The 27,522-nt window shown below is 37.5% G+C and overlaps 1 protein-coding gene across 2 annotated transcripts in view; it reads right to left on the bottom strand.

Annotated features, from left to right (window-relative positions):
• The window catches only part of NSG2 (neuronal vesicle trafficking associated 2), a 62,839-nt gene that overhangs the window by 17,127 nt on the left and 18,190 nt on the right, over positions 1–27,522 (bottom strand). For both annotated transcript variants that reach the window (XM_072630999.1, XM_072631000.1), the window contains exon 3: positions 22,904–23,023. In XM_072630999.1, the coding sequence (XP_072487100.1) occupies positions 22,904–23,023 (120 nt within the window). The remainder of the gene's footprint in view (positions 1–22,903; positions 23,024–27,522) is intronic.

The raw sequence follows: 27,522 nt of genomic DNA, 5'->3' as shown, positions 1-27,522 counted from the left end.
ACTATTATTATCACTCCAAAGCTGAGCTAGGGCCCAATCCTAGTATTTATAAAAGAGTGTTTGTTCAGGAAACCCCTGGTAGGTGCAGTGTCTACAGCTGCAGGAGGAAAATGAATCAAACAACCATTCCCCTGGTTATATTTGTTTCTGGTCCCTTCTCCACCACAGCCTGGGACTTTCTCCTTTGTTCTGAGTACTGAATACAGACTACGATATATAGGAGGAGTTTCTTCACTCCCTTACCTTCCCTGATAGGTAATCAAGTACTCTTTTGACACTAACCATGTGAGAAGAGGCAGGATTTGTCAGTCAGGAACACAGTATCTGACCTCTCTATAAGTTAAGCCTATATTTCTACCTTTCTTTAAAAAACTAGGTCTTTTCAGAAGAAAAAATGTTCTCCAATAGTGATAAGACAGGTAGGTCAGGTAGGCATGGGATGTGGGGGAAGAGAATGGGATTACTAAAGGATCATTTCTTTGAAAGGCTAGGTCCAGCACAACTAATTCCTACATGAATGTTAACTATTTTAGCAGGTGGAACTTAGAGCATAGAGGATTCAGGACTCCAAATCAGAAGACTTGAGTCTGAATCCCACCTCTGACATCTACTAGTTGTGTAATCATGAACAAATCTCATAAACTTTCAGTGTCAGTTTCTTATTCTGTGAAATGGCAATAACCCTTATAACCCATATCTTACAGGTTTGGGGGAGGAAGGACCTTGCAAACCTTAAGGCACTATACTAATGTAAACTATGATGATGATGATGATGATGATGATGATGATGATGATGATGATGATGATGATGATGATGATGGTGATGATGATGATGATGATTTACAAATGTGTCTGGCATACAAGAAAACTGTCTTAAATAAATAATGTTCTAAATGTCCTGTACTCTGGAGGCAGCTTAGTCTAGCTGGGCAGCCTGGCTGTGGACTCAGATGACCTGAATTCAAGTCTCAGATATGCTAACCCTGTGTGATACTGAGTAGGTTTTTTCACACCTCTAGTCCTGTTTCCTTAGCTGTGAAATGGAGGAGATGGACTAAATGCTATCTAAGTTTTCTTCCATCTCAGATTCCTAGGGTCCAGTACTCTGAAGTCCCTCATGTGGAGGTCAGCCTGAATTCTTGAAGGTGTTGTCAATAAAACCTAAGTTCTGGCAGGTCCTGGAAAGACCATGAGCCCCTTGCCAGACTGAACTTCTGTCCTTTGAGAAGAGTAGTAAGAAAAGGCTCATTCCCCCAGTGAATATATTTTTCTGGAAAAGACAATTCATGAAGCCATAAACTACATAATGAAGAGCTTAGGTTGGCACCAGTGGAGGGAGTGACTACACCAACTACTTCACAAGGGTCTGAAGTGTCATAGTAAATGCAAAGTAAAGCTTATATAACAGTACTTAGGCTAGTTTAATTTATTATGAAGAAAATTAAATGATAAAGGAATAAATCAGCAAAATGGTTCAATTATCTGACTTTGAATATTTAAACATATTTCATCAATTTTTAATTTTCAATTCTTCAGAGGTTGTTGTGCTCTATATCTCATATTCACATAATATGAATGGAATATTAATTTTGGGTAAGACTGGGGCTCCTATCTTATTCAGGCTGAAAGTACAGGAGCTGCTAACAGGCCATTTCTGGTTTGGACAGATTTTTCCCTTCGTAGTCAACTTGGTGGCCCCTCCATTCCTGGAGGCTCGTCGTATTAATGCCAAATGTAGTGTAAGTACAGATTGGCTTCACTCATTGGTTTCACTATTCCTAAGCTCAATAGTTTCGCCAGCTTCCTCAGTAACAGGGATTAAAAGCATGGGCCCACCATGCCTAACATTGATATTTAAAATATTGTTCTTGTTTTATAATTCCCTAAAGGAAATTCAGTGTGCTCTGCAACTCCTCTATAACACTGAGTTCAATTCATTGTTTATTAATATTATCTGTATCAAATGAGTATGCTGATGGATAAGCTCTATAGCATGGTTGTTCATTCAACTACATGTGAAAAACTGAGTAATTCTTCATCCACTTCAGTCTTTCCTGTGTTTAGGGACAGTGAACAAAACAAAATAAAATACAACTTTTGGGTCTTCAAAAAATTGAAAATAACTATCATAAAGAGATCAATGGAGAAGTATATGGTGGGAATGAGTAGGTTGTACATGTAACCAATTCCAAAAAAGAATGAGAGCTAAAAATTGTCATCAGAGAAACATACAACAAGAAAAGAAGATAAGCTAGACATGTGGTGAGGATGAAAGAGGACAGGTGAACAGATTGAGAACTCTACAAGAGTCTTCATGACCTCAGGAGAAAGTGAAGGAAGCTTCTAACATACCGAGTGGAAACCCTGTGTTGAACTGATGAGAAGACATAAATATATGTGTCACATGGATGGATTAGTTATGGGCTGCATCACTGAAAGTAGTATCCAATTCAATTATAAAACAGATGCATGTGTATATTTCAGCATTATTTATAAAATTCCAGACAACTGACTTCAAATGGAATAGCATGATGTGTAAAGAGCACTTGGCTTATACACCTTACTTCAGGTAAGCTCTGCCACTAATCTTTTGTGAGGTTGTGGATCTAAGTTTCACATTAAAAAGAAATGAAGGGACCAGTCTCGATGATTTCTATAACCCCTTCTGGTGCTAACAGCCTATGGATTTTTCAGTTTTAATCTAAATTTTCTGGTGTCAGGAGCCAGAGTCTCCATAAACTTTACCAGTTCTTTTTTGGCAGCAGAATCAACTCCTTGCTTCCTAATCACTATCTCTGCCCAGAATGATGAAAAAGCTTCTCTAATCAAATTTTCCTCCAACTCAGCAAGAACTAAAAAAAATGATGAAATAAAATGCCACAGAGAGACTTATCACATAAAAGCTGAGGTCAAAGGTTCATAACTTAAAGCATTTACCCAAACTCCACAAACAGAGCTCCCTATTTTGCCTGTATTGTGGGCACGTTTGTTCAGTCATGATCTCCATCCATCTCTCCTCCATCTACCCACTCACGTATCCATATAGCACTAATGCTGTAGATAATGTTGGAGGGAAGAGGGTCAATTGTAATCTCCCTCTTGGGGCTCCCACTTTTCTGTGGTGCAGTTCATGGTAGAAAGAGCTCAGAGAGCCTTATTCTCCCTGAGCTGGCTTAATATTCTGGAGAAGTCAGCTAAGGGAGAAGATTCAGGGGACAGATGCATTTTCTTGTGTAAGGCCTTTGGAGCAATATCAGATCGTCTGATCCAGAACATCAAGATTAACATTTTCCCTGAGTTTCCCTGACTCTGAGAGCTCCTCCATTTTTTTTTCTTTCTTTCACTAAGAAGTGAAAGAAAATGCACTGTCCTATTTAATTTCTCTTTGAACAAAGTAACACATATAGCAGTCACATTTAAATGACTCTTGGATAATAAATGGTTCCAAATCATTAAAATGGGTGCATACTATGTTCCTTAATATATAAAAGCGAGAAGTAGAATACAGAAATATGACTTGGATTAAGTCATAGATGGAATAATTATGAAATTAGAAAATGACAGGATACTGGAAGGGGCAGTTGGCAGATGATGAGAATAGCTGATGAATCGAATCTGAGATAACCTTTTGGAAAAGGATGACTTTCAATGAACTCCACAAGTATGGATGAGGGAGATAAAGCTAAAGAACAATTCTCCAAAAAAGACCTCGGTGATTCAGTGAACTGCAAGTTCAATATGTGTGACATGGAAGCCTAAAAAAAAAAAGCTAATGAGATCTTAGATGGCAATGATGAAAGAGAAGTCAGAATTGTTTTTTTTCTTTCATCCTTTATTAAAATTCATGGGTACTGACACTAGAAATGGAATTTCAAATAAAACTTCTCCAATGGATCCCTGCAAAATATGGAGCAATCCAAATATACATCTAGACAAGTTGTCAAAACTCACAACATATTAGCAATTCAGCTTTAAAAACGTATTAAACTCTGATAAACCCCAAAGATATGTGACATTCCCAAAAGAGGATTAAGCACTGAGGGTCAATCAAAAATCAATTTTTACACCCCAGAAGTGTCTCCAAGATATACATCATGGCTCAGGGTCATGGACACTTGGCTCAAATGGACCAGATTTGATCCTGGGAAACCTGATCCCAAAGAATTAGTATCCCTCTTTAGCTCACTGTCCTTACCCAGGTATAATAAGACTATGGAGAAATCTGAATAAGGCTTAGCAATAACTCTTCTCTAAATCATCTCATATGTGAGTAATAAGGTCTCCTACTCTTACAGGCACTCTATACACAATATGATTATAGGATATGGCATAGCATGTATTTCATCCACCACAGAAAATATATTATACAAAAGACTCACATATGTCCATGAACAAATACAGAAAAGAACAAAAAAAAAATATTCAAATACCCTACTAGGCTCATTAGAACTCTTTGTGGAACATGTGAATAATAAATTTTCCCCATTTTTCTTGAATCTGTACCATCTGAGTGACTCAGCAGTAAAATGGAGAATTGACAAAGTACAGATAACCTGACCCTCAACCTCTGGCACCTATGAAGAACTATGGAAATAAAAGGGGCTTAGCCCATTAAACTCATTAGATTCCTCCCAAAGGTAAAGTTATGGTAAAATCAGTTTTTTGGCCAACCCTCCAAGATACTGTTCTGAGTCACTGAGACAGTGTTGTATCCCCAGAACTCAACACAGTGACAGACATAGAGTAGAAGCTTTATAAATATTTTTTGACTGACTGCAGTTCCAAGATGAATTGAGAATATTTGTTGAGCAGTCTCACAAAGTGTCTTTACATTTTAGGGGGAATCTATAGCATCTATAGTTTAAATGCTTTATAGATTTGTTCAGGACTATTGGTTAGTCTTTTGTGTCTTGTACATTTTCTGTGATGGATCCTGTGCTATCTCAGTGAGGCACCAGGACTATGACTACAGGACTAGGAGTAGACTATGCAAGTCTACCTCAATGGGAGGTACTTCCTGACAAATGCCCATGCCATGGAAGCTTATCATTTAATTGGAGGGGCTTATCAAATTGACCAGGGATTAGTCTTATCAGCTTAAAAGAAATCAAGAGCAAGAAGACACTGCAATTCCTGAAAAGAACACTCTCTCAAGTAGAAAGCAGCCTCCTAGAAGGGTTTTGTGTTGGTCCCAAGATTAAAAGCTTCATTTGACAAACAGGTAGAACTGGAGAGGTTTCAAGAGTGAGTCTCAGTGGCTCAGTGAACACAAAAGAGTCACTTCCTGCCTCAGAGAGTTGGTCAAATTTAGAATTAAAGAGATGATAGTTCTACTGTCCTTTGTTCTTTTCAGGGAACATCTGGAATATTAGATTCAATATTGGGAGCTACATTTTTTGAAGTATCAATGAGGTGAGAAATGTTCAGAGGACAGTGATCAGAATGGTAAGGGGACTAGAAAACAAGTCATATGAGAATCAGTTGAAGGGACTGGAGACAGATAGGCAAGAAAAGATTTAAAGGGGGAGGGGAGAAAACAAGACTACTATCCTTGAATATCTGTCAGGTTGGAGAAAGATTCAGTGCATCCTAATTAGCCCCAGAGGGCAAAACTATGGGTTGAACAGAGAGAAAAATGATGGTTTATTATTGGAGGGAAAATTTCTTAACTGGTTGAGCTGTCCAAAAGTGCAATGGATTAACACATAGGTAATCTTACTTCAAGCAAACTCTGGAAACAGTATTTGTCAGGACAGTCCTGTTCAGGTACAAATTGTGATAGATGACTTCAAGTCTTTCAGCACGGTACTGGGGAAAAAACACTTTCTTAAATCAGAGGAACCAGATTAAATCCTATATATGTTACATACTAGCTATCTGACCTTGGACAAATCCATCAATCTCCCAAAACTTCCATTTTCTCATCTGTAAAACTAAGAAGTTGGAAAATGGCCTCTGAGATTACTTCCAATCTTAGGGCTAGGAATTTAGGATACTGTGAAATAAAATGGTCTAAATGCTCCTCAGACACTTTTTTAAAATTGCCTTTCAGGTGTGGGTAACTAGAAAAGTGAATATAGTAGGTCCCATCCTGGCTACTGAACAAACATATTCACATAGATCATGCCTTCAGTTTGTCATTAATAGTGAACTGCTCTGAATACTTAGTGCATTGCTGCATTGTTTCAACTCAGGCTGCAATAAAATGCAATTGATTTTTTTTGGCCCCATTTTAGTTGTTAAAGAATTATTTCCCTAGATTGCCTTGGGAAATGGAAATAAAACGAATCTCTCTCATATTTTATTATGTAACCCAAAGCTAAATAAATATTTTTTTCTTTGTACAGATGAACAAAAACTCTGAAGTCTTTATGGTCAACCGACACCTACTGCTGTCTCTTAGAATCCACATGACAGGTCCAGTGGGTACACTTTTTCTGGGAGAGAGACAGAAGCATAATCTGGAAGTACTCCTTCCAGACTAATGCACAAATCACAGCATGGGCTCAGAGTCCTAGAAAGGCTGATTTTGGAGAGGGTGGGTACAGAAATAGAGGCAGCAGTATGCATGTACTTTTCAGAGCTGCAAATTGGAATTCTCTCTGGCCCTCACCCATTATCATCTTAGAAGGAATTACAAAATCTTTTTCTCTCTACTTGGGAAAGTTCCCAGCCCTGCCTACTGGGTCTACTCAATCTCAGAATCCACTGAGTCCGAAAAATGGAAGTTACTAGCCCAAAATTATATAGAACTAGTAAAAAAGAGTCCAGAATCTAAACTAGTCCTTCTGATTCCAAGTCCAGTCCCCTTTTTGCTGTACCACACTTTTTCATCTAGCCAACAAGTATTCACAACATTATGCTAGGAACAGTGGGGAAATAAAAAATCATAGGACATAGTACCTGTCTTGGAGACATTTAGAATCTGTTTGGAAAGAAAAGACATTTTTATAAGAAACTCTGAAGTAAATAAAAATGCACTGCTATTGTTATTATTTATTAATAAAGAAAAAATTGTCTGCTCAGCTATGAAACTCCAGTTGTGCTAGGTACACAACAACTTTTTTTAATACTTCAAGGATTCATGGGTGTGTGTTCCTCCTACCATCACATATGTAAAAACTTATATGCCTTAGTAGAATGTCTTCACAAGTTGATATGGAAGGAAAAAAAATCATCTTACTGAGGCCTACTTTGTGGTGACCAAGGTTCCCATACTTGAACAGACTGATCCTTAAGAAACAGACACTCAATCAATCATCTTGGTCTGAGACCTCAAGGAGGCCATGAAAACAAACAAGTATGGCAGATCATCAATGCACTCTAGGTTGTGGAGGAAAGTCATTGTCTTTAGGCATATTCAAAATCATCAAGAAGAGCTTTTGGGGAGATAAAGTCAAGATGGCAGAGTGAGTTTCAGCATTTTTGTCCAACTCACCCAATTTGCCTTCTCCAGAACACAATACGCTAGACCCAATTCAGATTAGGAAAATCAAATTACAGAGGGTGATTTTTCTCAGCATAAAGCTGCTTAAGAAGATAGACAGAGAGTTCTGTGAACACTGAGGAATAGGTTGGCCAGGAACATGGTACTGAAGAAGCAGTGATAGACAGCACTTGAGTGCCAGAGATGGCAAGGGAGCTGGGGCAGAACACCAAGGTTAGAAGCACTGGGGGCTAAGAAATTTCAGAATTGAACCAGGGAAGTGCTAGGAAGAGAAATGGGTGCCAGCTGGCAGCGGTCACCTGTTACCTAGTTCTAGGTCACAGTTCCAGGTCAGAGAGAAGCAGTAGCAAGCAAGAGAGGCCCTAGCTATGGACTGAACAACAAATAAGTTCCAAAAACTTGACTGTACAGTTTTGAGCCCTTAACTGGGAGGAGGAGAAAAGGCTGTTAAGACTCATTTCTAATATTCAGTCCCTCACACAAGCCTTCAGTAAAGTAACAAGGGTAGGAGAAGCAAGACCAAAGAGTAGCTAGGAATTCAGTTTCTCTGAACCTGCGGAGATTCCCAGCAGGCTAACAGTGACTGAGTTCAGCATAAGCCTACAGAAACTCAACCACACTCCCACAGATCCAAACCTGTCTCAAGAACTTGCAGAGCTCAGACAAGAAGGGCAGGGAACAAACTTCTCCCCAATCACACTACCTTGGAAGCATCAAAAACCTGCAGGTTCCCAGAATGAGTTGTGAAATCAGAAGAAGGACCTAAAAAGATAGTGGTTTAGATCAGATATACTCTCCACCACCACCACCCCACAACCTAAGCAGAGCCTAACAAGAACATAAAGTCCAAAATCAAGAAGGAGATTGGAAGAATGAGTAAATTAAAAAAAAAAAACAACAACAACCATAAAGAGTTAATATGGTGACCTGGGAAGTTCAAGTCACAAACAGAAGAAAACAATGACCTGAAAATACCAATAAGAAACACTGCAAAGAAAAATATAGATTGGACACAAACCCAACAAGAATTCTTTAGAAAAATTGAAGAAAGATATTTTTTTAAAGGAGCAAAGAAAATTCATTTAAAAGACAAATGAGAGTGGTAGAGAAAAAAATGGGGAAAGAAATGAGGACCAAGCAAGAAGGTAGAAGAGAAAATTAGCAGCTTTGTAAAAGAAATGAAAAAAAACCATTATTGAAAAAATGATTCCTTAAAATGTTAAAAGAGGCACAAAACCTTATTGAAGAAAATAACTGTAAGCTAATGATTCCATGAGACATCAAGAAATAATAAAAACAAAGTCAAAAGACTGGAAAAATAGAAGAAAATGTATAATACTGCATAAAGAAAACTGATCTGGAAAATAGATTGAGGAACCATAATTTTAAAATTACTGATTTAACCTGAAAGTCATGAACATAAAAAGAGCCTAGAGACCAAATTTCAAGCTTTTAGAAATGAAAATGTCCAGATAACAGAATCAGAGGACAGAACAAAAGAGAAAAATCCATTGGTCACCTCTTGAAACCCCAAAATGAAAGCTATCAGGAACGCTACAGTCAAAATCCAGAACTCACAGGACAATGAGAAAATGCTACAAGTAACAAGAAAGAAAGAATTCAAGTACTATGGATCCACAGTCCGGATCACACAAGGTTTAGAAGCTACTACTATAAAGGAAATGGGGGAGGGGGGGAGGGTGGAATTTGATTTTCTGGAAAGCTAGATATGGAACTCTTCCTACTATTTGGGGCATCTTCCTTTAAATGGTCTCCAATTTGTGAACAACCTTCCTAACATGAGACATCCAGAATTAGATATAATAACTTCAATTTGACACAATAATTCCAATGGGTCTGACTACCAGAATGGCTGAGTTATGGTCCTGAATTGTTCATACATTAATCTAAATGTGCAGCTTTTAATGTAACTTTCATATCAGAGGTAGGTCTCTAGAGGAGTATCCCACGAATCTGTCCTTGGGCCATGTAACATGTTAATCAATGACTTGAAAACATTTATCTAATGGTGCAGAACACATGAAACTTGAAGGGATACTCAATACACTGGATGGCAGTCAGTCAGAATCCTAAAAGGTCTCAACAGGCTAGAATATTGGGCCAAATTTAATAAGCTACAAATAAGCATACGTGTAAAGAATAAAGGCTCACCTTTCCTCTAGGAACAAACTGCATCAGCACAAGGTCTTTCTAGTTCAGGAGGAAAGGGTCTGGGGGTTTATGGCAGTGTAAAGTCAGTAGGGCTAAAATGTTGACTAAGAAAACCAAATGTAATCTTAGACTACATCAGGAAAGGAATGATGTCTGAAATGAAGCAAAGGAAGAAAGATCCCGCTGTTTTCTCCAGATAATCAGGCAAAATCTAGAGCACTTGGTTCAATTCCGGGCACCATATTTTAGGAAGAAAATCAACAAATTGGAATATATCTCTAAAACAGGATGAGGACAGGGAAGGGATAGAAACAATCACATTTTGGCAATCTGCTGAAGGAACTAAGGATATTTAGACTAGAAAGAAAACCCTTTAGGGAGCGTGATTGCTATCTTTGAAGGAATGGGGTTAGACTTGTTATTCCTGGCCCAAAAGAGTAGAATGAAGAGCTATGTGTGGAGGTTAGAGTAAATCAGATTTTAGCTCAATATAGGGAGAACATTTCCTAACAACTTGAGCTATCCAAAAGTTAAGAAGGCAACTTGAGGTCACAATGGACAACCTATTTGGGATATGGTTGGGGGGACTCCTATCAGGTACAAGTTAGAAAAGATGGCCTCTAAGGACCCTTCTAACTCTGAGATTATATGATTCTAAGATATGTTACCTAGTTATTAGAACGCATTAAGTTTCTATCCTGTTTGCTTTCATGGAAAGTAAATTGTACTAATCTATTTTATTTCCTAAGGAGAAAAATACCCTAATATTCCACAGTGTTGGACTTTACAATAATGATAAAAATTTCCAGAATGTGGACCTCACTTCCTTCATTTATAAAATAGGAGGGTATAATCAGACTTCTGAGATTTTTTCTAACTCTAAATCCATGATCTGCCTACCAACTGCTCTATTTACATTAATAAGTACAATGAGAACTTCCAGTAGCTTCTCAGAATCTCTAGCATAACTCTGTGATGTGATAATGCAGCAGTTGCTATGGCAACTAGTTTTATTAAAATTTTAGAGAGGTGGGGTAAAATTACACAATATGCATACAAGAAAGGGATTTTGCAAGTTCTTAACATCCTCTGACAATCCATGAATCTCAGGGTAAATTGACTTGAAAATATTTGTTAAATAACATGTTTTATGTGTCAAAAACCCAGAAAATTTTATTGAGAGACTGTTACTATTCCTTTGCTGAATAAAATCTTGCAACACAATTGTACAACCCAAGAGGGGGGCACATGGCATATCTTTTCAAATGGAAAAGAAAGGCTTGATGCTTAGGGATCTGTTCCTTCTTTCTGGATCAAGATATTTCAAAACATGAAAGAAAATATCTGCAAAGGAACACAATGTGATCTAAGGCAATCTTTTAAGGTTTGGTTTTTATCAGAAACCAAATGATAAAAATCATAGGATTTAAAACCAAAAGAGACCTTAAAGTTAACCTAATCCAACCTTTTAATTTTATAGATGAGGAAACTGAGTCCCAGAGAGGTCAAGATTTATATTTAGAGTCACAGGGAGAAAACAGCAGAGCTGAGATTCAGAATCAAGGCTCCTGGCTCCAAGTCCAATGCTTTTGCATGACACCAAAGGCATGGGGACAGGAAACAAAGGTTTCTCTTCTGAGGGTTGTAATCTCTTCTTTTTTTCCCTATGGATCAGCAAAGAAGCATGTCTGGACTTCTCTACTCCTCTCCAGTGGATTTATGTGAAACTGTTGGGATTTAGGAAATCCCAACAAGTTTTAAATAAGGTATTAATTAGTTACAAATTTCTATCCATTTTTTAGTCTTTTCTCTTTACGGTTACTGTTAAAGATTATTTTCTAAACATTTAGAAGTCATTTTGATGGGATTCTATGTTGCTTACTGAGCTATATATTTCCATGAAAATGCACATGTTTGCATTATGTCTACTCCCCTCTCTCTTAAAATTGCCAGTTAATTCATTAGGATTCAGTCCAAAAAGTATCCTGCTGTTCAGTGCTGAAAAGTTCTTGAAATGAGTGAATACTGGGCTTCAGCAATTCCTCAATCAAGAGGCAGTACAGTGTAGTAGCTGGAGAGTTAATCTGGGGATCAGGAAGATCTGGATTCAGGTTCTGCCTTGGACATATGTTAGCTGTATGATCCTGGGTTAGTCCCTTAATCTCTCAGTGTGCTAGGCATCTCTCTACCACTATAAATCACAGAAAAGGTGTTAATTTTCATTGGTAGAAGGAGTTCTTCAAACCACTAAGATCATAAGCTCAGTTCTTAAGTTTATATTTTGTTCTTTCAAGGACTGATGGGGGATGAGCTATCAAATCATTGTAGCTACTAAGTCACACCTTTGTCTCCCTACCTCCAGCACACAAGTGGCTACAGATTCTTGAAGAGGAGAGAGGAAGATCAAGTTGGCATAAGTTACTGACCTGTGGGCACTCTCTAGGATTTTGTTTAGAGATATACTTAACTTAGTTAAAAGCTAATATTTTCAAGTCTTTCTTTAATGCTTCATTGTGGTTCAGAGCTGATTATGGGCTTTATAAGAATTTTCCAGGAAAATATAAGCATTGGCTGGTCCCACCAAACTGTAAAGGTTTTGAATATAAGCCTGGGAAAATACTGTTAATTTGTTATCCAAAAACTAGTAATATCTAAATATAGAAAGGCAAAATCCCAGAGGGTTCAATTCACTAACCACTATGGTTAAGGCACTACTTTTAGTGATTATGTCTAGTTCAGTTCTCTCATTTTATTCATTTGTCCTAAACCTTCACTCTACACTGTCTTGATGATATCCTTAGCTTCCACAAATTTAATTGTCACCTCTATGCAGATGTCTCTCAAATCTGAATATCCAGCCCTTATCTCTGTCCTCAGTTCTAGTCCAGCACAAACTTTCTGCTGGATGGTTCCACTTGGAGATTTAATCTTAATATGTCCAAAGTAGGACTCATTATCACCTACCTCACAGAGTTGTTGCAAGGGTCATTGGGGTGCACACGTATAAAACACTTTGCAAATCTTAAAATACTAAATAAATAGTAGTTATTGTTATTTTTGCTGTTTTCTTTCCCTTTAAATCAATCCATCCTCTTAAATTTTCTGTTTCTAGGAAGAATATAATTATCCTTCAGATCAACCAATCTTAGGGTCAACCTTCACTCTTTAGTCTTTCATACCACCACCATTACACCCATATCTAATAATTTGCCAGATCTTATTGATTAAACTTCTCTAACATCTCTCACTTTTCTTTCAATTCACACAACTACCACCCTCTTTTAGGTCCTCATTACCTTACCTGGATTATTGCAACAACTAAGATTCTCCCTTCTCCAATTCGTCACCCACACATCAATCTGATCATGCCACTTAAGAAGCTCTTGGTGGCTCCCTATTACCTCTAAAATAAAATACAACCTTCTTGGTTTGGCATTTAAAGTTCCTTCAATTTGAATCTAACCTACCTTACATTATGCAGTTTCTCACACTCTATGATCTAGCCAAAGTGCTCTAATTGTTACTCCCTGTATATCTTCATATATCTTTCCCCTCTACCTTTGCACATGCTGTCTCTTCAGTTTAAAATGTTCTTCCTCATCTTCACTTTACATGCAAGATTTCTTCATTTCTCCTTGCCTTTTACCAGATCACAACTTCTTCTCTTAGCACAGAAGCAACGTGCTTTTGTGAAAAAAAAAAGCAACTGATAGAGATGGGGAAAAAGTCTGGAACTAAAAATCTTGTGGAAATGAACGTTGACTAAAATAAATAAATTAATACAAAAAAAAGATAGCAACTAGTCAGGGAATCATTCTTTAATCCTGAATCTGTCACAAACTGCATATGTGACATTAGGTACATCATTTTGCTTCTAGGGGCCTCAATTTCCTCATCTTGAAAATGAGGGGGTTGAACCAGATAATCTTCAAGATGCTTTCTAGTGCTGGCATTTCTATTTATGTTGCAAGGCTCTGATCTGACCTTCTAAGCTTTATGTTTTAAGATTTAGTTCAGCTCAAATATAATCTCTTTTATGTTTTGCCATGCCTTCTAAATCTGAATCTCTATTTTTATGTTTTAAGTACCTTCTAGCTTTGATGTCCTACATGTAGTCTTTCCTAGCTGTGTAAAAGAATGCCAAATATAAATCATGGAGAATGACTGAAGAAAGCTTTAAAGACAAGAGTGCGAGGATCATGTATGAGACCCTGAGAATGGCTAAACTAATTATGGTATAGGGAGGTAATGTAATATTATTACACCATAAGAAATAATTAACATGAGGAATTCAGAAAAACATGTGAAGACCTTGAAGTACAGTGGTGAAAGTATGATATTTAGAGTTACAGGACCTGGAGATTTGTCCCTTATGACCTGTCACAAATCACACAAGTCATGTCACAGCTCTAGGACTCCATTTCTTTTTTACTGCTTAATGAGGAGATTAGACCATACAATCTCTAAGGTCCTTTCTAGCTCTATATTGTCCACAATCTGTTATTTGTATACATTGATTCAGAGCTAAGCACACAAAATCAGGAGAACAATGTGGGTGAAAGCAATAATATACAAAAAAAAACAACAACAGGAAAAGGCAGGCAAAACTGGTGAATTTTAAGAACCACTCTTGGCCTTCCTTATATGACAAAACATATTTCTATCCTCTTGGTCAAGAGTCTGGGGCCCATGAGTAAAAAAGACTACATTCTGTCAGATGATCTCACTGTTGGCTGGTTTTGTATAACTTTTTTTAATGTTACAGGGGATGTGTTAATTGGTGGGAATGATGAGGATATGATGGGAAATGGCTCTGATTGAAAAATAGAAGACCTCCATAAAATTTAAAAAATAAAATAAAAGGGGGGGGTCAGATTAGATAATTTTTAAAGATTCATTCCAATTCTAATAATCCATATTCTAAGGACCCTGTTCAGCTCTTATATTCTATGTTCTAAAATCCTTTCTGAGTCTAATGATCTACTAATATCAAAAGACTGAGACCCAAGGGTCCTTCACTTTAAAGATAATGTTGGATTTAACAACACCCTCATCTAAACATTGATTGAGTTCTACATGAGAAAAAACTAGGCTTATCTTCTCCATTGTGGAAAATGCTTCATTTTAATTAACAACAACCAAAAACCGTGATATTTTGCTTTTCAACAGCCCAATAATGAAGATGAAGTCACCATAAGAATCCAATGAGACCACCTGAAATGTAGCAAGAAACAGCCAGCCAGAATCACAGAATGTGCTCTCATTCATATTTTAAATACAATCATAGCCAGAAGTGAAATAATAAAAGTTAAACATTATTATGCTTTCCTGCCACAAACAGCACATGCACAAAAATTTCATCAATACCAGATAATAGATATGCACATAACCAGCGGGAGGGATTTTTAATAACATGCCTAAAATATGCATCTAAATAAAAGTGCAGAGTAATAAAAAACCAGCACAAAAAGTAATAAAATATAATCTCTTATCTAGGTTCATTTCTGTCAGCAAATAGAAGACCATGAATGTAATATGGCACAGAGAATTTGAGGGAAACCAGGTGGAGAGAAAGTTATAAATTACAGCCATTCTCATTACAAATGTGGCAGCCCGCTTGGGCAGTTCATGAGAATGACATCATCATAGCTGGAAGCTAAGAGGGATGGTATGAGGACACATTTTAAACAAAGAAAAATAGCTTGAAAATGAGGCAATGATCCTGCATTATATAAGGAGAATTTATCAACCAGCCAGCCACGGGCAACCTGTATGGAACCTTAAAAATGAGGATGCTGCTGAAGTTTCACTGGACATGCCACCAGAATCAGGAAAGGAAAACCACCGAGCTGTGAGGTTGGGAAGACAGCAACTGCTGGTAAACTTCCTGATGAGGGTGCCCAGTTGTTTGATGCTCTGAGGCTGCCTACAGCCAGCAGACGGAATCAAGTAGGAGCTAGGTCTCTAGAATGTCCCACTAGACTGGGGTCTTGTACTATGGACATGGAGTAAATTAGATTGTAAGAATGAGCACAAGAGCTACATCAGAGCTCAATTGGTGGAGCAGTGACACTTGGAAAATCTAGATAGATAGATTTCTGTTAGACTACTTAGGAAGAATCAAGGAGCAATGGGTGAAAATTACAAGGTGGCAAATTTAGGCTTGTGGTCAGAAAAAGTTTCTAACAATGAGAGCTATCCAAAAATGGCTGCCTTGGAAGCAATTAGATTCTCCTCACTGGAGGTCCTCAAGCAAAATCTAGGGAAACTTTTGTTTGGATAGATGATAGAGGAGATTTTTTTTACAGGCATTGGTCAGCATGATGACCACTGAGGCTCTTCTAACTATTGAGTTCTGTGATTCTATGAAGACTTTAGTGACTTTTCCCCATGTTTGTATCCCACTGTGCTTGATATATCCCCGGAAAACTCTCGCATGAGAAGCTTCTGGAGGTCACTGATGGAACACTGAAGGGCTGGAAAATAATTGACTTTGTCACATAATCAGCCATCATTAGCACTCTGATGAACCTTTCACATCCTCCTCGTAGTCTCTTGGGAAGAATGGATTAGGGAATATGGGATTTTGGTGGTCAGGGATCACAGGACCCTAACAAGACTTTTAAAATATCTGTTCTAGTTGGGACAGGAAGAGACAGAAAGCAATGAGGGGATATGTAAACACTTGTACTTTGATGTATCCATAACCTTACTGGTGTGAGGGTTCTGCCTTCCTATAGACAAGGAATACATATCTCTCAGACTGACATTTAGTTAGCTGGGCAGCCCATTAAGTTAGTTCATCACTATATGTTTCTTGTGCAGGCACTGCAAATGAACAATGAACTGGACTTAGAGTTGAATAGCAGGAAGATAGACTGGACTGCTTTAAATGATCCTAAGATGATCCTATTTTTTAACACCAATATTCTCTTGGTAATGTCACATAATTCTCGGTCATGGGATAGAACAATCTTTTTAAACATTCAAAATTGCACATGATCTTAAGGTGAACAGAGAGATGCATCATGACTGCTATGTTTGTGTATATGCCTGGTATGTATTACTAATGCAGATCAAGACCTCCTTCACCTATGCAGTCAGATTGATTAGGTCCTCTACATAAGATCTATCCAACATGGTGGGACGCTTCTTCTTTTAACATTAATGAGTACAAATTTACCATTTGGGACATACATCTTTCTCTTTATCTTTAGTACAACTGCCTACAGGAGAATGGTGTCAAAGGGCATGAGGATTTAAAAACACAAGGCAGAATTTCGCCCTTTGCTTTCATCTAAGCAAGGTCTCATAGGAAAGAGTATATGGATAAGTATCTACAGGTGACTTCTATTAAATTTCTGCTCTAAAGACTTATCAAAGTCTGAATTTTTGACCACTAAGTCAGCAGAATGCAATCTCTAGTATATCCTAACAAGGTACAAAGACTTCAAGAGTGCATCTAGCAAATGACTCTATATCTGCCCGCAAAACAACACAGCTATATGACCATGTCTTCCCTCATTCAACTGTAAGTTCCTCAAGCAGAGGGACTTTCATTTTTAATTTGTATCCTCAGAACTTAGCTCAGTGCCTGACATATAGCAAGTACTTAATAAATGCTTATTAACTGATTTCTTTTTTTCTTCCTTTTTAAGATATTTATTACACAATATGATGAGAAAGGGGGAGAGGGACATGTTAAGAAATGAATGTCAGAATATCAGAAATAAAAGAACAAAAGGATTTACAGGACAATTTTTAAAATAAAAATAGTGGAAGTTCTTCCTCAAAAAAAATTAGTTCAATTTACAATTACTTATATGTGGTAAAAATAAGGATGTTATTAAATCTCTTTCTCCTTCCTCTACAACCATAAATTCCTTTCTATGGTATTTCTATAGTGAGTAAGGACACAATAAAGTGAATCACCTTATCCTTGTTTCTAAAAATGATCTCCTCTTTCTGGATCTTAGTTTTCCCATCTTCAAGATGAAGGGATTTGACTAAATTAAAGTTCCCCAAACTCTGTCTCTCAGAAGACTTGAGAAAATTGCAATGCTAGTCATAAAATAGCAAATGTGTGCTTTTTAAAATTTCAGGGCCATGACATCAACAGTGTAAAGACCTCCCAGTTTGTGTATCCCTCCCACCAAAGCAGACCCACAACTCTGATGTAATTTGTAATAAAAGAAAGTTGTCTTTGGCACTGAAAGATAAAGTAACTTGATCCTGGTCATACAGCCAGTACATTATTTGTTAGAACTAGGAGGACTTCCTAACTAAAAGATCAGCTTATCATTCACTACTCTATAAAATTTCCTGAACTTCCTTTCTTCCCAAGATATAGCATTCCTTCTCCACCACCTCACATCCATGACCCTAATGCTTGGGTTAGCATTTATGTGTTTTGTTAATATATTTTAAGCTTCAAAATATTCTGTGGAAAAATTTGAGACACACTGGTTTTGGTGGTCTCTGAGGTCCCTTCCTACTCTCAAAGGATAGTGTGATCAGTGACTGTAATCTTACAGAGGCAAAAAAGGATAGTAAATGCCATGCTAATTTGATTGGTTTTACCACCTCTCCAAATAATCATTAATTTTCAGTGACAGTGCAGGCATGTAAGAGCCACTCCTTAAAGATGAGAAGCTCCCAATGTCATTGACCAGGGAAGGAAATCCCATTTCAAAGACCTGATGCCCTCTTAGAAAAAACTGTAACTTTCTGTTCTAAAAATGTGAATAAAGGGAAAGTCATCATTATAATACTGACGGTTGTCTCTGTGCAAGAATTAGTTATAGCTAGTGTCAGAATGTCTTGTGTTCTATCAAATATCATTGAAATTACATTCCATCCTTCCTGTCCTTACTGAGAAATTCACAAGTCACTACTATGCTATTACAATGAAGCAATGCTCATATAGGTATTACATAACAAATTTTATATACTTTATCTCCTTTTGAGATACTTGGTCATTGAACATGTGATCCACTACTGTGTGTTTATCTTTTATCAGGGGAGGACAAGGGGGAAGGGAATAAGCATTTACATAGCACCTACTATGTTCCAGGAGCTGCGCTACGTGCTTTACAAATATTATCCCATTTGATCCCCACAACAACCGTGCTAGGTAAGTGCTGTTATTATCCTTATTTTACATTTGAGGAAACAGAGGTAAACAGTTTAATAGACTCACCCAGGGTCACACAGCTAAGTATCTGAGACCAAATTTGAACTTAGATCTCCCTAACTCCAGGTCTAGTCCTCTATCCATTATATTACATAACTGCCTCTTGCAAAATATGATACAGCTCTCCTCAATTCAAATAATGATAAAAATAGCTAGTATATGCGAATCTCACGCTATCCACTGATCTATAGCTAGATATAGAGATATCTACTTATATCTCTATATCGAGCTGTAGTTCTATGTATAAAGGCACATAAGCTAGGTATTTTTCTCACTGTTTGAGGTATCTCTATATCTATCTATCTCTCTATAGATAGAGAGATAGCTATAGAAGTAGATCTATTGGGCAGCTAAGTGGCGCAGTGCACAGAGTCCCAGGCTTTGTGTCAGGAAGACTCGTCTTCCTGAGTTCAGATCTGGCCTCAGACACTTACTAGCTGTATTACTCTGGGAAAGTCACTTAACCCTATTTGCCTTAATATCCTCATCTTTAAAATGAGCTGGAGAAGGAAATGGCAAACCACTCCAGTCTCTTTGCCAAGAAATGCCTAGATATAGGGTCACAAAAAGTAGGACATGAATGAAACAACTAAACAACAACAAATATATATGTGTATACACATCTATTTATATCTATTTACATATATATGTGTATGTGTGTATATATTACATATATGTATATGCATGTATATATAGAGAGAGATTGCTAATTATGTAACAAATACTGCACTAAGAACTTTACAAATATTATCCCATTTTACTCTCACAACAGCCTTGGGAGGTAGGTGCTATTATTATACTAATTTTACAGTTGAGGAAACTGAGACAAACCAAGATTAAGTGACTTGCCCAAAGACACAAGGCTATTAAGTGTCTGATTTTCATTTGAACTCAGGTCTTCCCAACTGCAGACCAGTGCTCTATCCACTGTGCTACTTAATTGCTTCAGTGCATCTTCTTTCCTTTTTCGATAAAATACAAACTCTTGATCCTGATGTTCAAACTCCTCCATGAACTACCGTCAGACTAAATTAAATATATCCATTGCTATTCCCTTTCATATACTCCAGCTTTTACCTATGTGGAACTGTTCGCCATACCCAGTTCTCTTATGTCTCCTCGTTCCTTTTCTGATGCCATCCCCCATGCGTCAAATGGACTGCCTTCTTCTTATCAATATCTGTTAAAATCCCTCTCTTTCTACCTTCAAGGTCTAAATATGATGCCATGTCTTTGGTCAAGCCTTCCCTGGCATCCCCAAATGGAAGCAACTTCTGTCTTACTCAAATTTCATGTGGTACTTTGTCTCAACCTCTTCTTCAAATCTTTTTTATCTACTTTTTTATAACCAAATTGTCCTCCTTGGTTCAATTCACTGACCACTGATCTCTATCTATATTCTCATTGTAAGCACAAATCAAACATAGCAAAGCCTCTGTGAACTTGTACTGAGCATTCTCCATACCTAGAATATTCTCTCTATTCAACCCTACCTGTCTAAGTCCTTCTCTTCCTTCAAGACACAAATCAGGTTATCTCCTCCTAAGTCTTCCCTCAGTCAAAACTACTATCTCCCCTCTCCTATTTCTCATAGGCCTTTTATGTGTCTCTTCATTGCTTCTATCATAGGGGCATAATATTTAATGCTGGAAATACAAATTACTCTTTATGGCTTTTAAAATCCTTTACAATCTGGCCACAGCCTACTTTTCTGATTTTAAAACACAGTACACCTCTCTCGCCCTCTATGGTTTGGTCAGACCGGGCTCCTTGCCTTTATTCACACGTGACATTCACTTCCCCTCTCCCAGCCTTTGCATTGGCTGTGCTGCTTGTCTGGAATTCATTGCCTCCTCATTTTCACTTCTTAGCATTGCTTCTACATGGAGCTCAGCTTAATTAGTATCTTCAAGATGAAACCTTTCCTGATTCCCCTACCTGCTAGTTCCTTCCCACACACCCCCAAAAATAATCTTGAATTTATCGAGCATATGCTTACATAAGTGTATTGTTTCCCCAGATATCATCCAATCTCCTTGAGGACAAGGACTATTGTTGTTTCTTTTCTCCTCTATGTCCAAAGCATCCAATAAAACACCTTAGACATACTATGTGTTTAATTAATTGAAAAGATTTAGGAATTATCTAATATAATTCCCTCATTTTATAGTAAGAAAAATTAGGTTAAAAGGCTTTCCCTGAAAGGTGCAGGGTTTAAACCCGGGTCTTCTGACTCCAAATTCAATGCACTTACCATATACAAGATTTTATTTTATCTGTGTACATGTATCCTTACCCCAACACTCATCCCTATGTCTCCCCTTGCATTAGGCTATAAACTCCTTGAGTGCAGGAATTATTTCATTTTTCATCTATGCATCCTTAGTGCCTTTGCACACAGTAGGCACTTAATAAATGCTATTTGAACTGAATTAAAATTAATTGAATCTGTCATCCTCCATAATCTTCCATCATTCTGGAGTCTTCCAAAAGAAACTTGTAAGCCATCTTTTCCTCCTTTGTTCTTTACTCATATCTATGTAATCTATCACTAATCTTGTTGCTTTCTATGGCAGCCATTAGCTTTCTCTACATCCATTAGCCACAACTTATATCCAGACCAAGATCACATGCTCCCCAGCTACCACTTTTTCTGCCCATAAAAAAATTACTCCTTTCCTCCCTTCTTCTACTACACAAAGCCATAGTTCATTTCTCTGATTTCACAGACTAAGAGTGAATTATATAAATGTTAGCAAAGCATGATACATAGGGTATAACTGAATGAGCTATGGCCTTGGATCTGAAGATCTAGGTTCTAGCTCCAGCTCTGACACTTACTATTTATGTGACTGTGATCAAGGCACTTAACCTTCTTGGCTTCATTTTCCTCCCCTATAAAATGAAAGGACTGGCTTAGGTGGTCTCTGAGGTCCCTTTCTGCTCCAGATCTATGATCTTCCAATCCCATCATTTCCAAATAGATCTTTGTTCCTTAAACAGCAATAGCCAAAAGATCCAATTCCTTCTTACCTTACATTTCCTCAGTCTATACAAGTTAATTGTGAACTATGATCATTGAAGCTGTAAATATAATGTAAGATATGATTTTGGAATCAGAAGACCCAGATTTGAGTCCTACTTCTGCCAGTAGTTGTGTGACCACGCACAACTAGCTTTTCTGAGCCTTAGTTTCCTCATCTGTAGAATAAGAGTTATGTAATACCTACCTTATAGGAATATGAAGACCTAATGAGATAATGTAAATAAAGTACTTTTGTAAAACCCTTTATAAATGCCATCTATTTATTATGACTGTCAGGAACAGGAAGGAGAGCTAGATGACCTTGAACAAATTACCTGTTCCCTCTAGACCTGAGTTTTCTTGTGTATAAAATGAGGTTGTAGAGCTACTCATTTTCAAAAATCCCTTTCCACTGGGACATTTTATGTCTTTACAAGTATCATAATCAAACTGGCAGATGGTACCATGAAGATTGATAAATATGAAGAATTCACAAAAAAAGTAGAAAAAATAATAAACTTGGTTTTTGTCAGTGTGACATCTTCCCACTATGGGGGTGGGGAAAAAGGTTAGCTATGTGAAAAGAGAGAAGGGAAATAAACATACTCAAGACATGGTATCTTAGGGAAATCACATAGGTCCTAACTATTGGACATTAGAGCAGGAAGGGACCTTAAGATGTTTCAGTCCCATGGCTTCATTTTACAGATGAAGAAACTAAGGACTAGGGAAGGGAAGTGACCTAAAAAGGTCATCAAGCTGATAAGTACAGAAACAAGATTTGAGCCTAAGGTTCTTTCTGCTATCTCACTCTGCCTCATTGTTGAATGAATGAATGATTAAGAAAATATTGAAACTGGATTAAACTCAGTGTGCCAGTAAGAAAGGATGATAGGAGAGGACGTTGTAGGACCAAATTCTCTTACTATTTTATCTTTATCAGTGAATCTAACATGGAGCAGTTAAGGAAATCCTGGAAGGTAATCTTGATCATTTTGCGTTACTTATGCCAAGGTCTGCTATTTTTATACAGAGAAAAACCAGAGTTGACTGTAACCCATCTTACCTTTAATCTTTCTGTTACTCCATCAGTAAAACTGACTGTAAATTCAGCAATTTTTGGCACCCGGAGTTTTCCTTTATTCTTCTGGTCAGGCTGGTATTCTGTCCTTGTCTTCACAATCACCTGAAACATTTATATATCATTATTGTTTTTCAGCTCTTCAGCAGGTAATCATATTATGCATATATGTGATCCAAAAATAATTTATTTCTTTGATTGTCAGTCAACAAGCATTTATTAAATTCATATTCTGTGATAGGTGCTGTGCTAAGCACTGAAGATAGAGAAAGTCAAAAAACTACTTACTTCAAGAAACTTACAGTGCAAAAGAGGAAAGAACATGCAAACAACTATGTACAAACAAAATACAGACAGAATAAATTGGAGATAATCAACAGAGGGAAAGCACTAGCATTAAGAGGTCCTGGGAAAGGCTTCTTGTGAAAGGTAGGATTTTAGCTGGGACTTGAAGGGAACCAGAGCGGCTAAGAGGTAGAGATTTGGAAAAAGAACATTCCAGGAAAGAAAGAAAGCCAGTGAAAATGCACAGACTCAGAAGATGGAGTCTCTTACACAAGAAATTCAAGGAGGCTAATATCAATTGATCACACAGTACATTGTGGAGGATAAGGTCTAAGAATACTGAAAAGTCATGAGGGGACAAGTTTTTGAAGAGCTTTGAATGCCAGAGGCGTTTTACATTTGATCTTGAAGATAGCAAGGAACCACTAGAATCTTTTGATTGGTGAGGGAGACATGGTCAAATCTATACTTGAGTCTTGAAAAAAAGAAACATAAAGGACAAGATCCTGCATTAGAGTGGCAGGTATCAGAGGAGAAAGGGTGGAGTATACAAGGGATGATACAAAGGTAGAAGTGACAAGACTTGGCAATGGGTTGACTGGGGAGGGGAAGAAGGTAGATAGAGTGAAGAGTTAAGGATGACACCTAGGTTGCAAGCCTGGAGGACTGGGAGGATAGTATAATGAACAGAAATAGGAAATTCAGGAAGAGGAAAGGACTTAAGAAAAGATGATGAGTTCAGTTTTAGATATGATGTATTTAAGATTTCTGCTGGACATCTAGTTTTATATGCCCAGTAAGGAGTTGGAGGTATGAGACTGGAGGCAAGATAGAGACATGAGTTAAATAAGAAGATCTGGGAATCATTAGAATAAAGATGATAGTTGAATCCAAATGAGTCAAAAACCTAGAATTAAGAAAAGAAACATTGACAGTGTCAAAGGCCACAAGAAGGTAAAGAAGAATGAGAATTGATAAAAGTCATTGGATCTGGCAATTAAGAGATCATCTGTAATTTTGTAGAATGCTGTTTCAATTGGATGATGAGGTAGGAAGCATGACTGCAGATCAAGTGAGAGGAAAGGAAGTGGATGTACCCTGTTGATAGTCTTCTCTACTTTCTATGTAACTAAATGAGCTTAGATCCATAAGGGAGGAGAAATATGAGACGAGCTAGAGTGTATGGATCAAGTGAAAGTTCTCTGAAGATGGAGGTTATAATGAACTGATTGGGGAGTATCCTCCAGGAACAACGATCAGACCCCATCTACAACTTCTAGTCTTAGAGAGTTGCCTGGGATTCAATGACTTGCCCAGAGTTACACAGCCATTATGTTAGAAGTCTTCCTGACTCTATACTATTCTGCCTCTCTTATTATTGTGGTTATTATTGTGATTTACTATACCAGTTACTACATATAATAATTTCCAGATTCCAGGGTTCAAATGCTATTCAAGGGTAAGCTAACTATCCAAGTCTTAAGATACACCAAAAACTAGAATTATGTCTCTATCCTATGACCCCTAAGGTTAAATTTAATTCAATAAATATTATTAAGCACCTACTATGTATAGGCCATAGGAGATATGCAAAGCTTAGATTAAACTTATCCTTTGACCTCAGATAGCAAAAAATTATACACAAGTGCAAGAAAAAGCAACCAACAAAAGATATGTGAAATTTTGGAAGGAAGGTCACTCCTGACTAAGGGCATCAAGGAAAGCTTTCTGGAGATGGTGGTATTTCTCTTGGGCTTCACAGGATGGAGAAGAATTCCACATTGTGAAGGCTAAGGGGAAAAAAAGCAATAAATTTGGAGGGAAAAGATCTTGGGGCAAATTTCCAGCTCTGAGACTCACTAACTGTGTGACACTAGGCAAGTTATTTCTCCAATCCAGGTCTCAGACTACTCATCTGCAAAAGGAGAAAATTAAATTTTATCTAAGTTTCTTCCAAACCTAAAGCACAATAGGATGCTGAACTCATCCACTAAGAATGAATGCCAAATAACTTCATCTGGGACCTCAATGCTGTTAAACAATCTATTCTTGTATCGTGGATTCCTTATCATAATCTCTAAAGTCCGTGGCAAGTTTTTTTTTCTTTCTTCTTCCCCAAGTTTTACCCTTCCCCCTAAACCACTCCCTTTATTTACACTGAGATGCCTAAAAACATATGAGCTTTTCCAGTTCTCCTATTCTCCTCTCCTATTCCACAAAACTGAACATCATTGTACATTCTGTCCTCTGGTCAAAGAAGAAAAGACATTTAATTTAATTATCTTAATTTAATGGGAAAAAAAGTTTATCAAGTACCTGCTGGATGCAAGACACTTTTTACGTTCTAAAGACACAAAACCAAAACACAAAATTTATCTTCCATTCTGATGGGGGCAGACAGGTTGCAAAATGTACACAGATAACCAAAAGGTAATTTGAGGATGGAGAGAGAATTAACCACTGGAGTAGGTATGGACTCTCAGGAAAATCCTCCTGTGAGAAGTTACACCTGAACGGAATCTGGGAAGCAGATAAGGATTCAGAGAGGTGGAGGTAAAGAAGGAGGGAGTACATCACTTTATGCTAAGGCCTGAACATGGGATGTGGAATATAAAGTTAATCTACTAGACCAATTTTGGCCGGAAGAAACAGAATTCCTTCAGGGAAGTAATGTGAAATATTCTGGAAAGACAGGTTGGAGCCTGATTAGAAATGACTTTTAAAACCAGGCTTGGGGAGATTGGGGTGGAAAAGAGACATTGTATATTATATTTGAAGCAACAGGGAGCCACAAGAGATATTTGAGCAGGTAAGTGATATGGTCAGACATGTGGTTAGGAAAATTACTTAAGTAGCCACATGCATAAAAGGGAAGGCAACTTTTGAGGGGTTAACAATCTCCTTTAATCAAGCACATGTCATTCACCAATAAAGAAAAATACAAGAAGAGAAGTAAAGACCAACAGACAGGCTTTCAACTGTCTCACCATTACAATACATTTATCATAAATCAGCCAGGTCCAACAGTCTAACCATAGTGACCAAGGAGGGAAACACCAATAACTGGTGATCACAATATGGAAGATGAGCTAGAGAGGAAAAAGAATGAAATCATAAGAGCAGTTAGGAGGCCTGCAAGTGCTTTTGTCATGCTTTGATAATCTTAACAGAAAAAAAGAGGAACAAAAGAGTGATATCATAGAGGGAAAAGGGAAAGGAAAGTTACTATCTCATGTAATCTATATTTATAAATAGAATACCATAAAAACAAGAATAGAGCAGGAACCGTGGATATCTCTTGAAACTTACTTTCATCTGAACTAGTGAAAAGGGGGATAGAACACACACATTAAGAGTTCAGTATAGAAATACATTCAATTCCATATGGAAACAAGAAGGAACTTGGAGAAGAAAGAAGAGGGAGGGGTATACTCAGGGAAGGGGCAGCTAGGTGGTGCAGTGGATAGAGCACCAGGCCTGGAATCAGGAAGACTCTTCCTGAATTCAAATCTGGCCTCAGACACTTACTAGTTGTGTGACCCTGGACAAGTGACCCTATTTGCCTCTGTTTCCTCATCTCTAAAATGAGCTGGAGAACGAAATGGCAAAATATTATATATATAGTACCTTTGCCAAAAAAAAACAATGAGGTTACAAAGAGTCAGACACAACTCAACAACAACAAATATTCAGGAAAAGATAAGTCATAGCAAAACAAACTCCAAATTTAGGGGATAGATCATATAGGGCAGGGTTGGAGGGGTGGTGAAACTTAAAGGATATTAAGAAAGGGTAAGTCAAAATAATCTTGAAAATAAGAAGTTCATGATAATTGTTTGTTGGGAGGCATTAGCATGTAATGAAAAGATTAAGAGATCAGAATTCAAATCCCACTTCCTAGGTTTACTAGTCATGTGAACAAGTGATTTTAATAAATCAGTTTGAAGAAATAAAGGGTAAGAACCTGGGATTGGTGGGGCAGGGGGAGTGGGAGGAAAAGAAAGTCAATGAAGTGGTAGATTGCATCCAGAATAGATGTGTGCACACTCCCTCATATTTGCAGTTTTGAGGTTATTTTTTACTTTTCCCTCTCCCTCACCCTTCAAGGGTGTTAGACCACTCCATCAATATCCCTGTCTTCTGTCCCTCTGCTCTTGCTTCTGCTACGCTAAAACGGGCCCTCCTGTTTGTCTGTACAATGCATCTTGTGAGGCCTATATGCTCCTAACAGGCCTACCTTCCTATATTCTTCCATTTTCTTCTCATTTCAAACCTTCCTTTATATAGCTGCTAAATAAATGTTCCTAATGCCCAAATCT

This window comes from Notamacropus eugenii, chromosome 1 (genome assembly GCF_028372415.1).
Source record: "Notamacropus eugenii isolate mMacEug1 chromosome 1, mMacEug1.pri_v2, whole genome shotgun sequence".
NCBI lineage: Eukaryota > Metazoa > Chordata > Mammalia > Diprotodontia > Macropodidae > Notamacropus > Notamacropus eugenii.
The sequence above is the reverse complement of the archived record's forward strand: the minus strand, read 5'-3'. Positions and strand labels throughout refer to the sequence as shown.